Consider the following 12,215-nt stretch of genomic DNA (forward strand, 5'->3'; position numbering starts at 1 on the left):
AACTTCCGCGACCCTAGACGTTCAATCCCCACTCTTAGAATCCTATCCTATTATGGCCTTCAAAACAGATGGGCCGAGTGACATATCTGTGAGCCCCAAACAGCCCAGGCATAAGAATATCTCAGTACCCAGGGTCACAGGCAATCAGCTTCCCTATTTTTTTCCTTTAATCCTTTTCCACTCACTAATTTACTTTAAACCATTCATATGATAGCCATCATTTGGATGGTTATTCTTGCTTATTTAGTGCACTTCTAAAGATATGATCCATCCACTATTTAGATAGGACGTGGATTGGATACTACATAGCCTGTCGTGAGCTCAGCATAGGTAGGGACTCTGAGGGGCACCATGATGTATGGGTTTTATCTGCACCATCTATTCATTTTTCTATATCATTTTAGAGAATTAGCCAGAAAAATGTATAAGATCCAATGCTCAAGCTGATATTTTTCTTTTCCTTTCATTCAGCCAAGTCTACTTGATCTTAATTGGTCAGATGGCAAATAAACAATATAGTGGGCCTTACGAAAGTTTTATGGCGCATCATTATCACCACAGCTTGTGCTCCATTTGAGCCTTGGATCTACCTTATTTTTGAGCTTACACCTTAACCGATGCCATCATAGAATGGTGGAATGTGTGAATAAAACCCATGCATCATGGTGGCCCCTCACAGCCTCTGCCTGTGCTGAGCTGGGAGAGGCGGGGTAGATAGCCCTCTATGGGTGCCACGTGTAAGAGGATGAGTCACCACCATTTTCAAAATGGGGGTTAACTACCACAGGAGTCTCTAGACCTTATTTGTACCTTCTGTCTATAGTCTGCTAGTCTGAACTTTCCTTCAAATCATCTATACGGAAGATCCCGTCTACTACATAGCTTATATGTTCCACACACGTGCCAGTTAGCAAATGTGCTAGCTCTGGTGGGGCGTGTGGGCCAGCAAACCGAGAGAACGAGAGCTAATCTTCCACGTCTTATTGACTGGTCTGGAACAATAAAAGCTGATACTACAAGTCGCAAGTCGCAAGTACGTATGCAGCACTTGGCAGCTTTAAGTTACAAGATACAGCGAGGGAAAGGAAAAAAACAAATCACAAGTCCAGCAATCTACAGTGATAGTTTGCCACCATTGCTGTGTCTCATCCACTGTACCAATGGCATATATGTATGCTTCACTCAGGACCGTCCAAATTGTCCGGCCCATTGTGGGTGGACTATGGCCTAATTAAATTGTTACAGGCCCATCTAAGCTGTTGGCATTTTATCTTCAATGTTCGGTTTGATTTTCATTAATTGGACCGTTAGATGATTCAATGAATCTGATTTCTTGAAAATGGTCCATCCACTGCTTGTTTTCGGCAAGCATGTTTGAATGGTGGTTAACTATCATTGTAGCCTGAAACAGTGCGTGTAGAGCTGTAGCAGCAGTCAGACAAAAGAGTTCTTCTGGCTCTAGAATAAGAAGGAAAGTTGGGAAAGATACATAAAGCATATGTTCATGTAACATGCAATTTTTAGTTAGGGAAGTTATTCGATACACTCGCAAGAGCACGACTATCTATGCGCATGCACAAAGACGTAGTGTACGTTGCTAGCACATACGTCAATCTAAACCGTTCAAATGTTGGTCCCATCTTCGATAAAGCTTTCACCATCGCCTTGCATGAAGTCAGATTATCCTAGTTCTCTGATAAGTGTCCATCAATTAGAGAGTTGAAACGTAAAGTAGCGATGGGCATCAATCAGTGGATTAGGATCAGACAACTGATCAGATTTTGGAGCTAAACCAAAATTTGGGGCCCATGATTTGGACGGTCTGATTTGAGTTACATGCGTGCCTGGCTTTGCGCATGCGCATGTGGATGATCACACCATGCGAGAGTATCATTTTTTTTTTTCCTATTAGCTGGTGGACGCCGAACAAGAGAAGAGCTGGGACGTGTTGTTCTCTTCTTTGAGGCCAGTGCTTTTGATGGGGAAGAGCTCTAGGGTTCTGGGAGGCCTGTGACATGGAGCTGGTCCCACATCCATCATCACCATCCAATCGTGTCCATATCCCACTGCTGGCCTCTCTGTTTCTTCACTTTTCGGAGTCTCCAATTTGCACAGGAAATTCATCACTTGGTTTGCTTCTTCCAAACCTCCCTAGGGCATAAAAATCAGACACAAAAATGAAATTGAAGCAACTACCTTCTCCATCTTAAAACAATCAAATTATCAGCTTCAGCATACAGTCTGCTTCAAGTCTTTTCCTTTTCTATTGTGTTTCTTATTGATACACATAAACATAGTATACAAAAATAGGGTAGGACTTTGATGCCAATACAGTTTCAGAATGGAATTTTTAAAATTCCATCTTGAAATATGTGTTGGGGTCTGGCACACACAAAAGTATGATTATATGCATGTATTATGTACATATGTAACTTTTTACAAGAAACCCTAATGATAATTACCTTCAATATAGAAAGCAAGCAAAATTTTTGATGTTTTATTATTTTATTTTATTTTATTTCTCCAACAATGAATGAAGGTTTTCCTTTTAAAAAAAAAAAAAAAAAAGCAAAATTTTTTATGTTTTATTATTTTATTTTATTTTGTTTTGTTTTATTTATTTTTTGTAAATGAGAAGTTAACAAAGGCATCTACCATGCATATTTATAGTGATAGCTCAGCGTTGCTATATGTTAAGCCATCGGGCAATAATAAAAGTATTTTTGAGGATGAATGGAATATATGCAACAATGTATGTAAATTGTAATTCATTTGAGAGATGAACTTTGAAGAATTCAACTTCACCGAGCCTCCGCATCATTCCAAGATGTCATACTGCAACTGTAATGGAGCTTGCCTTTCTAACAGACTAGCATCGGATACTATGGTGAATATACCAAATGGAATGCAAAACTGATTTTAATTACATGATCTAGGTTATCAAATACAAGTGACGATTTTTTTATTTTATTTTATTTATCATGTTTCTTAGTAATTCGTAATGAGAAAGTAGCCCTCCAATTGCTCCAACAATGAATGAAGGTTTTCCTTTAACAATGAATGAAGGTTTCCTTATGAATGAAGGTTTTCCTTTTTTAAAATAAATAATTAAAAAAAATTGATTTTTTATTATTTTATTTTATTTTGTTTTGTTTTATTTATTTTTTGTAAATGAGAAGTTAACAAAAGCATCTACCATGCATATTTATAGTGATAGCTCGGCGTTGCTATATGTTAAGCCATCGGGCAATAATAAAAGTATTTTTGAGGATGAATGGAATATATGCAACAATGTATGTAAATCGTAATTCATTTGAGAGATGAACTTTGAAGAATTCAACTTCACCGAGCCTCCGCATCGTTCCAAGATGTCATACTGCAACTGTAATGGAGCTTGCCTTCTAACAGACTAGCATCAGATACTATGGTGAATATACCAAATGGAATGCAAAACTGATTTTAATTACATGGTCTAGGTTATCAAATACAAGTGACGATTTTTTTATTTTATTTTATTTTATTTTATTTTATTTATCATGTTTCTTAGTAATTCGTAATGAGAAAGTAGCCCTCCAATTGCAAATACATTTATTCTAATTCCAAGTTAACAGTATTCCAAGTCGGAGCCTTTTTTTTTTTTTTTTGTGTCCAACCAGGAGCTTACCCTCTCAATACAAATACCAACAAACGTGATAATGACTTGTCTATTTACAATTTATTGAAGCAAATATTTCGATTTAATTCAATAGTTCATCTATATGCAGCTTATATAATTGGTAGAGAAAAAATAAAAAATAAAAAATCTATGCTATGAACCCTTCTTCAAATCATTACTCGATTTTTCATAGAACAACCATCCATGTGAAGCTTGTAGACATATAATGCATCGATAATTGGCCATGCAATATCAGATATCGTTATCGATGATCTTCTCAAGAAAATAATCAAACATTAATGTTCACTATGCCCTAGGTCATCAATGGATTGCCGTAGACTTTCCTCTGCATAATTTTTTTTCACTATTGTGGAATTTAGTAGAATTTAATATAAATGCAAATGAGCATTTTTTTTTTCTCTCTCTTTTCTCCAAAAAAAAAAGAAAAAAGAAAAAAAAGAAACAAGGAGTGGTGCATTTGCATTTATCTGAGATGTTGTTCCCGTTGCCGTCTGATTTCTGTATGAGTTTAGCAAATAAATTAATTACCAACAGCAAAAGAAGAAATAAAATTGAATTTGGTTATGAGATCATGGTTGTATTCCTTCTCCACATCTTTCTTTGGTAGCTTGGATACCTCCAATGCAGCAAGGTTTACCAGGAAGGAAAACGAGGGATCCATAACTGGATCACTCACACACATGGACGCATCTCTACCCGCTCAACTAACGAATGGGTGACATTCCTCCACATTCGGCATGTTAGAAAAGTCAGTAAGAATGATATTGATCACCTCTCTTCTTTATGTTTCGATAAGTTTTTAGGTTTCTATTCAAACTCAGATATAAATATTGTCATCATTGCTATATAACAGGTCATTAATGAGGACATTAAGCCCCATAGTAGCATTATCACGTACTCATGGCCATCACCACCATCGTTATCACGAACAACAACAGCAGCAGCAACGACAACAATATAAATTTTAGCTAACAGATGAAACCCTAAAAGGAAACAAACTATATGAGCAGAAAAATGGATCAGACAAAAGAACACCCAAAACAAATAAAATCTACCCAAGAATTTTACTTTCTCAGTTGGAGCCAGACAAAGCAATTATCACCAGCAAAACTAGCAAAAGGAGCAAAAATCAAGAAAGGAGAGAGAGAGAGAGAGAGAGAGAGAGACTAGATTGACTTCGACCCATTCTTTCTACTTTTAGGGAAAGCACAATCTATACCCTTTGAACTATTTCCATTCCCAAAATGTAAATTGGTTCATGCGAAATCAATCAAAGTGGGTGTATATATCATATTCCCACAAAAAGAAACAAAAAAAAAAAAAAGAAAAAAGGAGAAGAAGAAGAGAAGATACCTGGTGAAGAAATTGAGGTGGGTTTTGATGGGGAAGCCAAAGGGAAGCAGTTTCCATCAGAGGCGGCTGCTGCTGCTGCTGCTGTTGTTGATATTGTTGTTGTTGCAATTGTAGTTGTCTACTGAGCCTCCTCCTCAGCTTTTGCCTGTCCCTGGCCTTGTGATTTTGGAACCAATAGAAGACGTTCTTTCCTTCAATCTTTCCATAGAAAGAAAGGTGGGAAGTTATCTGTTGAATTTGGGAAGCGTTTGGAGTCCTTATCCCACCCCTATACATCTCTTCCAAGATCATCAGCTGCTCTGGTGTGGGGCACCATCTTGTTGAACCTACATGAGGCATGTTGAGAGAGAGAGAGAGAGAGAGAGAGAGAGAGAGAGAGAGACAAAAAGGATGGAGAGGAAGGGCTGCAAAAAGAAAGGTTAAAAAGGGAGGAAAGGTACTGACGCATGTCATGCTGATGTTGTATGCTGGGAGTCATTCAATTGGGTTTCAGTGGAGACAGGGTTTCTTTTCTTCCCATAGGTTGTGCTTCCTTTTTTTCTTTTTAAAGGGTACTCGCCCATCTCAAGCATTTCTACTGTGCATGTGGCGATCATCTAGGATGATCAGAACCTTTTATCTGATGAACCACCACTTGGATAGGACATGGATGAAATATCTTTACTTTTGATCGGCTATTTTAATCGCGTATAAATAGCTAGAAAGTTGAGCGTAAATTCTAAACGGTCCACATTTATTCTGCCAAATTACAGTAGGATGATGGGTATGACAATCCAATGACCTTAATCTTAGGCTTTGGACCATTGGTATGGTGACCCACTAGATCAATGGTTATTATAGTCACAGTTCAGAGAGAGATCGAGAGATCGAGAGAGAGAGAGAGTATTGAAGGAGCTGCTGGTTATTACACACCTTCTGCATCCTACATCTGCCGGGAAAGTAAATTATAAGGTGATGATGACAGAATCATTCAAGTAAACCCCTTCTTCAAGCAAAATCTCTCTCTCTCTCTCTCTCTCTCTCTCTCTCTGCGTAGGCAACCGACTAGATCTGATTTTACGGTAGGACAACCTACTCCCACGCTGCACCGTTCACACAACAAATGCATGTTTAACACTAACATACCTCACTCAACGGTGTATAGCTTTCTAATCTATATATATATATATATATATATATATATATATATATATATATATATATATATATATATATATATATATATATATTTATTTATTTTTATTTATTTATTTATTTATTTATTTTTATTTTAAAAAAAAAAAACCTGCCGAATTTGGTGGCGGCACATGTTGCATGTTGGCGGTTCTAATCATCTTATGACACAGCATGGGGGCCCATTGGGTGGCGCCACAGAAACAAAACGAACTCACTGTTGAATATTTGTTCAAGGTACTTGAAAACTGAAAGAGTTCTCCTTCTCCACTGTTAATTCAACCTAATTTACCCATTTTATATGGGATAACAAGATCGGATACACCCAAAATTGTATGTAAGCTCGACATATGGTGGACAGCGTTTTCTCCTTATCCTCATAAATGAGAAGTATTTCTCAAATGGATTTTAAGCCCATGACTTCTATATGTAATTAAACATAAACCACCCGAGAGCCACACCATACAACCTTTGAAACAAATTAAAACTAGAGAAAAGCTTTCATGCTCGGGGAAAGTGTGATGGTCGATACTCAGGCTCTAAGAAATTATATATGTGCATTGCAAGTAACTCAAATTAAAGTCTAAGATATGGCCCTATTTAAATAGATTATAAACCAAGACTTACTATGATTTGGTTTTTTAACTGGCCATTTGTTGGACATAATAATTGGTTGAAAATAGAATCGATTCTTTCAAGCTTTCTTTTGGGAGAAAAAGAAAACAAGGGCAAGCGGCATTGGGTGGACTTGGCATTTGAAGGATGAGGTTGCTTCCGAATTATAGTATGCTTTTCCTTAATTGAGTGTAAATCATTGTGGGTGAAATACATGGGAGCGAAATATCTCTCAAAGTTCCTCTCGAATTCATTAATTCAGCCAAAAGTATCATCTTTCCATTGAAAGTTTTAAATGGGGTGGTCCCAGTGGATGTGGCGGTAGCATCCAAATGTGTCTGCTGGGGGAACGTTTCCAAAGGAATTCATTGCTCAAATGTATGTGCTGATCCTGGGGCATCGGGAAACAACGAAGGGAAACAAATGACATGAGAATTGAGCACTCATAGGAAAATTAGGACCAGGAATAGGGCTAGCTGACGTTGAGGAACCAATACACGCTTGATGCTGATGCAGCCGTGTTGAGAAGTGAGTTGGATCAACTTAGATCAGATCGTCAGGGGTGAGACACAGACCTTAGGATGGGCCAAAATCTCCCCCCTTGATGTAGTGCAGGTCGTGGACACTTTCATGGCCAAGATGGACCAGAGAAGGCACGATCGGAAGCAAAACTGATCAGGACCGTCAGAACCCTAAAGCAAGCATATCTTGCAAACCGGAATGAGTGATTCGACATACAATATGTGATTTTGGGGTAGGAGAAGCTACTTTAGCCAACCAACCCACTATGCCGGGTTGCCCATGCCGGATTTGCGAGATTCCATCAGATCAACAGTTAAAAGTCCATTTAAATTTTATTTTTACTATTTATAGTAAGTTTTAGTTAGATCATAACTTTTGATCCTTTGAGCTTTAGGAGTTGTGCCAAAGCCAAGCCGATACGATAGGTGGGTGAAGAGAGCGAGACCAAGCTGAGCCATTAGTGGAGTGGCAAAGGAGGCCTACTATACGTATACATGATTAGTAACCGGTGAAAAGGAGCTTATAAAAATTAGAAGAATACATGTTTAGGCTACATTCAACACTTACTATTTTTGACCGAAGACCATGAAGTCTAGTAGAAATCATGACAGTCTATAAATATTAAATTTATTACTTATAGCAAGTCATGTTTTGAGAGTTTGAGTTGGAGTTTGATTCTGAAACTTCTTCCTAGGTTTGATATCACTATTTAAAGGATTGTATATTCATTTTTATCACCAATCAATTTATTTTCGAATTTTTTTTCTATTTTTCTATTTTTCCACCTCGATTCGAGGAATATATGTGAGGAGCCCAGAGATGCTCCTTGAATTCGAAGTAGTTATCCCCGAGGAAGACAGTGATCGACATCACCATGTCTATCCCTGTGTCACCCATCCCCCAATCAGTGAAGGAAAATATAAGCGGATGGATTTGGGAGCTAGCAGAGAAGATTCCAGAAAAATCTAAAGGATCCTTCTCAGAAGAAATTGCTTGGCATTGGATGTAATTTCGTTGGGTGAAACTAAACGCAGATGGCTTATGTAGGGAAATCCGGGCCAGGGAGGAGGTGGAGGCATTTGTTGTGATTATCATAATCACAAAATAATTTTTCTGCTTTTCACCAATCCAACCGATTTGTTCCAATGCAATCGCAGATGCAAATGCAATTCTAGATGACGTGAGGCAATTTATGGCTCTTGGCGTCCCCAATGTAATTGTCGAATCAGATTCAAAGATGGGTAGTGGAATGCCTGAAAGATCTCAGATGGATCTTGGGTTGCATGGAGGCTTTTGTATAGGCCGGTTGGGTCTTAGTTGGATTGTGTGCAGTTGTATATTGCTTGTGTTGAGTTCATATGATAGGCCGGGCCTTGCCTTTTTGTTTGGCGCCCACCCAAAAGATGTAAAGGAAGTTTATTTTAAGAAAAAAAAAAAAAAAAAAAAAAAAAAGAAAGAAGAAAGAAGAAAAAGGTATGCTTGAAGGATCCTAGATCGAACGCACCATGGAAACTTTTTCAAATCTGAAACAACAAATAGGAACCGTATATTTGAACATGTGTTCCGGTAAAGCAATTCGGTGGAAGATGTCTTGGCTTGTCTGGGGAGCACAAGACCACTTCTATCAGTCAGAAGCTGGTTTTTTCCCTCGATAGAGAAGGAATAGGTAGTGTGAGAAGACATTAAAACTCTCGAAGTTTCTCATCTGCAGCAGGTGGTTTTCTATCAGTCAGACGCTAGGTTTTCTCTCTCTTGCACAATTGCTATTTGGGTTTTGTTTTTTTTGGGGATTTCCCCTAGCTGCTATTATAGAAATCGCGTATTCGCTTCCCGCAGCTGCTTTTGGGGTATCCTGCAAGTTATCAGGGAGGATTCTCATTTCGAGATAGATTATCAGTGTTGGAGAAGAGTTTTCTCCTCCGGGTTCAGTCATTCTCCTGCTTTGTTTTGTTTCTGCCTCTAATTAGTATTTTTTTTTGTTTGATCTATATGATACGCACGGCGCCATTCTTTTTGTAGGCGTCTGCCCAATGGATGAACAAAGCCATTTCTCCCCAATGGATGAACAAAGCCATTTCTCAATCAGTAAATTATAGGTGGTGAGCTCCTGCCTTTCAACAAAAAGAGAAAGGAAAAAAAAGAAGAAGAAAAAAAACAAACAAATATCTATTATTTAGAGGTTAAGATCATGTTGGGGGACCTCGCAAGCACACATAAATGAATCAAGTGAAGTATTCTAACGGCGCCTAAGGGCATGTTTGATTTTCTAGTTCATTGGTAAATGCCCGTAAATTGGTAATGATTATTTCCCTACACATTTCCCAGTACTTGATTTGACGTTTTATTTTTATTTTGTTTTTTAAAAAATCCAAAAGGCTATAAAATATTTGTGGGTCCCACCATGATTTGTGTGTTGCTTATCTACACTGTTCATCTATTATGCTAGCAGAATTTATGGCATGAGCCAAACAACGAGGCATATCCAAAGCTTAAGTGGACCACGCCATAGGAAAAAGGGAATCGCACACTTACCATTAAAAAAATTTTGAGCCACTATTTCTTTTGGTGTGGGCCACTTGAGTGCTAGATCTTCCTCAAATTTTGGCTCATATCTGAAAATTCTGTTGTAAAACGGATGGACGGAACGGATATATCATATACATTATTGTGTGGTTCAAAAATTAAAACTATCTCTTTTAAACCAGTTTCAAATGCACAAATTCCTATGAATTTTCAAACACTGTGAAACGGTAATAATTACCCATTTCCACTGTATTTATGTTTGCTTTGAACAAAAATAAACAGGCCCTAAGTAGGCACAAACACAACCACTCTGATTTTTAGGTGGAAAACCCTTTTGGAAAAAAACTACGGAACAAATCAACAAATAATCACTATAAAAGCAGAAATTAAAAGAGTTTAGAGAATACCTGATTTGAACAACCTCGAATCACCCCAAGATATACCTTTGAAACCCTAGGAACGAATTAGAAAGCTCTTGGATACACGTCAATCCCCATTATACCCCTATTATAATACCCCGCACCTCTAGTATGCGGGTGTTACCATTTAAACTCGTATTAGTGAGTTTCAAACTCAATTAACAAACAATTTTAATTCGACTCATACAAGAAGGGGCCTCCACCCACCATTAAAGCCGTCCATCAAAGTCCCCTTGGAGCTAAGAGGAACCCTACACTAGCCACAAGGGTAAGCCTAACTGACCATCTCAATTTTAGGGTAAACTCCAAATCATCTGGTCATAGAATAACAAGACAATATACTTATGATCATCCCTCGGGAGCTAGTGAGAAGCTAACCAATCAAACACTACCTCCTAAGTCCTCATTTAATCGTTGAAACAGATTTTTGAACTAATCCAGCCATGCAATCAATAGGAACTTACTAATTAGGGTCTAGTACACACAGTGCGGCCCACATGAACCTCACATCCTCCTCATCCTTAGTCAGGGACAGTGATTTGGCCCTCCAGGTAGAATGGACGGAGTGGATCGATCACAAACATCACGATGGACCCCACACTGGGGTGCGTGTACACTGTAGCCACCGTGCACGAATTACACCGGACTGCACCACTAGTCAAGCGAGCAGTAACCCATGAATTTTTGAAGAAAAAAAAGGTAAAACCTCCCTGTGGCTTTCGATAAGCGCGATGGACGGACAGCGTCCGTTCAGGTCAAGTTGTAGCCCACCTCAGGCCACCATCCGGGAAATCTAAACCGTCCATTGTGTAAGGAGGTCGGGGACAACTGGATCCATGACATCCAAACCACTCCATGCAAATGAGCACGTGCTCGAGCTGTGGACAGTCAGTAACAGCAACAAGGTTCTCCGAAAAATAGACGGTTTCAGAGGCTTCCACGTGGGCGATCCATGTTGGCCTCTCTCCCTTCATCCCAGCCGTCCGTCCAAGCGCCTATCCGTGCCATTCTCTCACTACAAAAAATAGGCAGGCAACCGCCTACACTAAGAAAAGCAAAGGGAAACATTTCCTCATTGGGAAGGCGTCTTTGGCACGATCTGAGCCCTCCCTGGGCTAACCCTGACCATCCCTTTTAGGGCAACAATGGTCTAAAAGTGAGAGTCTTCTCGTCTCACGAGAAGACGATGAGAAGAGGAGTATCTCATGTGATACTATGAAACACCAATGGATGGCCCAAAAAATGGGCCTCGGAGTGATCAGCGGTCCCATCTGGTCTGTTCAAATAGACCAAATCACACCGAAATATCGTATACAAAAATCGGCCATTGATGGCCATGTTTTCTTCCCCGTTAACTCGCCCGACCCACCATGATGAGATGGGCCCCACAGTAAGTAAAAAACTACTTTTCTAGTGGGCCTAGGTAGAAGAAATGCATCCTCGGGATCGGATGGGTTCCATGCATGCAAAGATCTCAGGATCGGCCGTGGGAAGGGCAACTCTTCTCAACCATTGGATAATGACGTCCCACGGCTATAAAAGCTACTCCCTCTCCTAGGGATTCGCACCTAGAGCTGAGAGGGAAGGGGGGGGGGGAAGAGAGAAAGGAGGAAGAACGAGAGAGAAAACAGAGGAGGGGATCGGGTGGCTGTGTGACTTGGTGCTGCACTGCACCAACTCAGCCACATAGCTTGGACTGAGTTGGGTTAATGCAAACCCGTAGCACCATGATTAGAGAGAGAGAGAGAGTGAGAGAAACCAAGAGAGAGAGAGAGAGAGAGGATAGGAGGTGAAGGAGAGTAACTTGGAGCTCACTCGAGTGACTGGATCGGTGTCGCACTACATTGAGTCAATCTGCCTGTCTTGGATTGAGTCAGGTCAATGTGGGCCAGGGACAGCCAAGGAGAAAGGACCGCGGGCCTTCTCGCAGATTG

The 12,215-nt window shown here is 39.6% G+C and overlaps 1 protein-coding gene across 1 annotated transcript; it reads right to left on the bottom strand.

Annotated features, from left to right (window-relative positions):
* Nucleotides 1-1,437: 1,437 nt before the first annotated feature.
* LOC131253911 (WUSCHEL-related homeobox 3B) lies at nucleotides 1,438-5,385 on the bottom strand. Its single transcript, XM_058255020.1, has 2 exons — nucleotides 5,030-5,385; nucleotides 1,438-2,151 (listed from the first exon to the last, which is right to left on the bottom strand). Exons 1-2 carry the CDS (start codon nucleotides 5,366-5,368, stop codon nucleotides 1,909-1,911), a joined length of 582 nt encoding a protein of 193 aa, XP_058111003.1. The 5' UTR covers nucleotides 5,369-5,385; the 3' UTR covers nucleotides 1,438-1,908.
* Between the last annotated feature and the right edge of the window lie 6,830 nt (nucleotides 5,386-12,215).

Source organism: Magnolia sinica, chromosome 8 (genome assembly GCF_029962835.1).
Source record: "Magnolia sinica isolate HGM2019 chromosome 8, MsV1, whole genome shotgun sequence".
NCBI lineage: Eukaryota > Viridiplantae > Streptophyta > Magnoliopsida > Magnoliales > Magnoliaceae > Magnolia > Magnolia sinica.

Bases quoted from the DNA above. Each gene is read 5' to 3' on its own strand.
- LOC131253911 (XM_058255020.1), bottom strand. From the start codon at position 5,368: ATGCCTCATGTAGGTTCAACAAGATGGTGCCCCACACCAGAGCAGCTG. The intron at 2,152-5,029 runs GTATCTTCTCTT...TTTATGCCCTAG, and splicing joins CACCTCAATTTCTTCACCAG to GGAGGTTTGGAAGAAGCAAA.